This window comes from Cyprinodon variegatus, unplaced genomic scaffold (assembly GCF_000732505.1).
Source record: "Cyprinodon variegatus isolate N-32 unplaced genomic scaffold, C_variegatus-1.0 Scaffold0, whole genome shotgun sequence".
NCBI lineage: Eukaryota > Metazoa > Chordata > Actinopteri > Cyprinodontiformes > Cyprinodontidae > Cyprinodon > Cyprinodon variegatus.
In genome coordinates this window covers 335830-337768 of record NW_015150453.1, presented here as the reverse complement: position 1 = coordinate 337768, position 1939 = coordinate 335830, and the positions used below count along the sequence as shown (strand labels likewise).

Here is a 1939-nt window from a genome sequence, read left to right as displayed (position 1 = left end):
TTCCCAAAATTACTTCAACGGAAGGTTTCCAGATGGATATGCGGAGCAAATCCATCTGGCGGAGTCAGATTAATAAGTTATACCTCCTCCCCACACACTTTCCTTCCAATCAGCCTAAATGTCCCTCCCCTCAGCACCATGGTGCTTCCACCATGCTTTGAGGAGTTACTATTATAATATTGAAGTTTGTACGAATTATGACTTTTTTTTTTATCTCTGTTCCAATACTTTTGTTTTGTTCTTGTCTTTTCCAGTCAGCGACTCAGGCCGCTTCCTCCGCAGGCATGGAGCTGAAGAACATCGCAGAGTTTTACCGTCAGTGGAAGGAGATCGGCTGAAAGCTCAAAGGGGGGCAGCTGTCTGTGCTGCGAGCAGCTGATCGATCACAACACTCGCTCCCTCTCTCTCTCCCACTCTTTTGCTCTGTGTGTATCTGCGTCTCCAAAAAGGAAACAAAACTCCAAAGAAAGCTGGACGGAAGAGTTAAAAGGTTTTTTTTAAGAGGGCCGGACACGGAAATAAAGCAGAGTTCAAAAAATAAAATAAAAAAATGTAAAAAAGCAAAAGAAGAAACGCAGGCGAAACGACGCTATAAGCAGCAGCCGATCTCCCACCTCTCTGTTTGTTAAACATAAAGCGTGAGCGCCTGCAGCGGTCAGTGGGGGGGGGAGGAAACGGTGGGAAGGGCGCTGCAGAGATTCAGGTGCCCCTGGTTCACCTCTAACCAGGAATACACTGTATATGTTAGCAAACGAGTACATTTGTGTTGAGAGAAACCGCACACAAACTCATTCACGCTAAGATGAATCCATATAGATTTTTAGAGCAGTGGTCTGGATGTCCCTTCCCTCTTTCCTTCAGTATGATTTCCTGGAACAGGGTCAGGAATGTGAGTCTGGTTGGGCGACAGGAGGCGGCGCAGCCCGACGTCCGTCGCTCAGAAACAAGCCGGGCGCCTCCTAATTCAACGGCTTTAAGGAAGGATTATAGAAAACAGACTTTTTGTTTTTCTTCTGTCTTTATTTTGGTTTTCAAATATTTTTTTTTCCTTTTTGTGGTGTACCTTTGTGACCAGTGATGTATGTTTTGTGCTTTTCTTGTCTGAGAAAAGAAAGGAAAAAAAACAAAAAACAGCAGGACTCGCCCTGTCTGAAGATTTTCATTTGGATTTTATTTTTGTACCCAAATTGTTTATTTTGCTTCTTTTTTTTAAGCTCAATCTGAACGATAAACAGGAATGTCTAAGGGAAGGGGGGGGGGGTGATTGATTGTGTGTTGATCCACTGAACCAATCCTGAAAAGAAGCTAAAAAAAAGAAAATGTATTTATCAGGCGCCACCTTAAGAGAGAGCAGGGAGCTAGAAGCTGATTGGTGTAGGTGGAGATGATGGAGATCAGCTGACCTGGGGGCGGGGGTCTGTGGATGTCTGTAAATCCTAAAATGTGTCCCATCGCCATCTCCATAGTGACTGTCCCATCATGCACGGTGCAGAGGAGAACCAGTTTGTGTGGACATGCATTGAACAATAAAAAGAAACCGATGCTGACCTTTTCACGGTTCTTTCTGTCTTCTGTTCAACTTAAATAGTTTGTCCACTGGACCCGCCTGAAATCTGTCTCACAGAACCAGATCTCTCCTGTACAGGACTTTGAGCTTTGCAGAGGTAGGAGTGTGAAGAGAATAACCAAAAGCACACATTTTAACTCCAATATTAAGTTAACAGTTCAAACTTTTACTCAAAAGTAAAAAATTGTTTGACATTCAAGAAAAGATACTTTTTTGTAAGCAGAAAAAAATCGCTTATTTAAATCTTGCACACATACAAGTGTGTCCAAACATTCGCTAAGGTAAGAGTAGCTAGATGTTATGAAGACATTTAGGTTAAAATAAAACCTATGATGCAATGAAACAATTTCTAAAAGTGTGTTTATGTCAAAA

At 42.3% G+C, this 1939-nt stretch overlaps 1 protein-coding gene across 1 annotated transcript in view; it reads left to right on the top strand.

The window, feature by feature from the left end:
• The window catches only part of smg5 (SMG5 nonsense mediated mRNA decay factor), a 41728-nt gene extending 40604 nt beyond the window's left edge, over positions 1-1124 (top strand). The window contains exon 20 of the mRNA XM_015402451.1: positions 255-1124. Coding sequence (XP_015257937.1) covers positions 255-338 — 84 coding nt within the window. The 3' untranslated portion in view covers positions 339-1124. The remainder of the gene's footprint in view (positions 1-254) is intronic.
• The last annotated feature ends 815 nt before the right edge of the window (positions 1125-1939 follow it).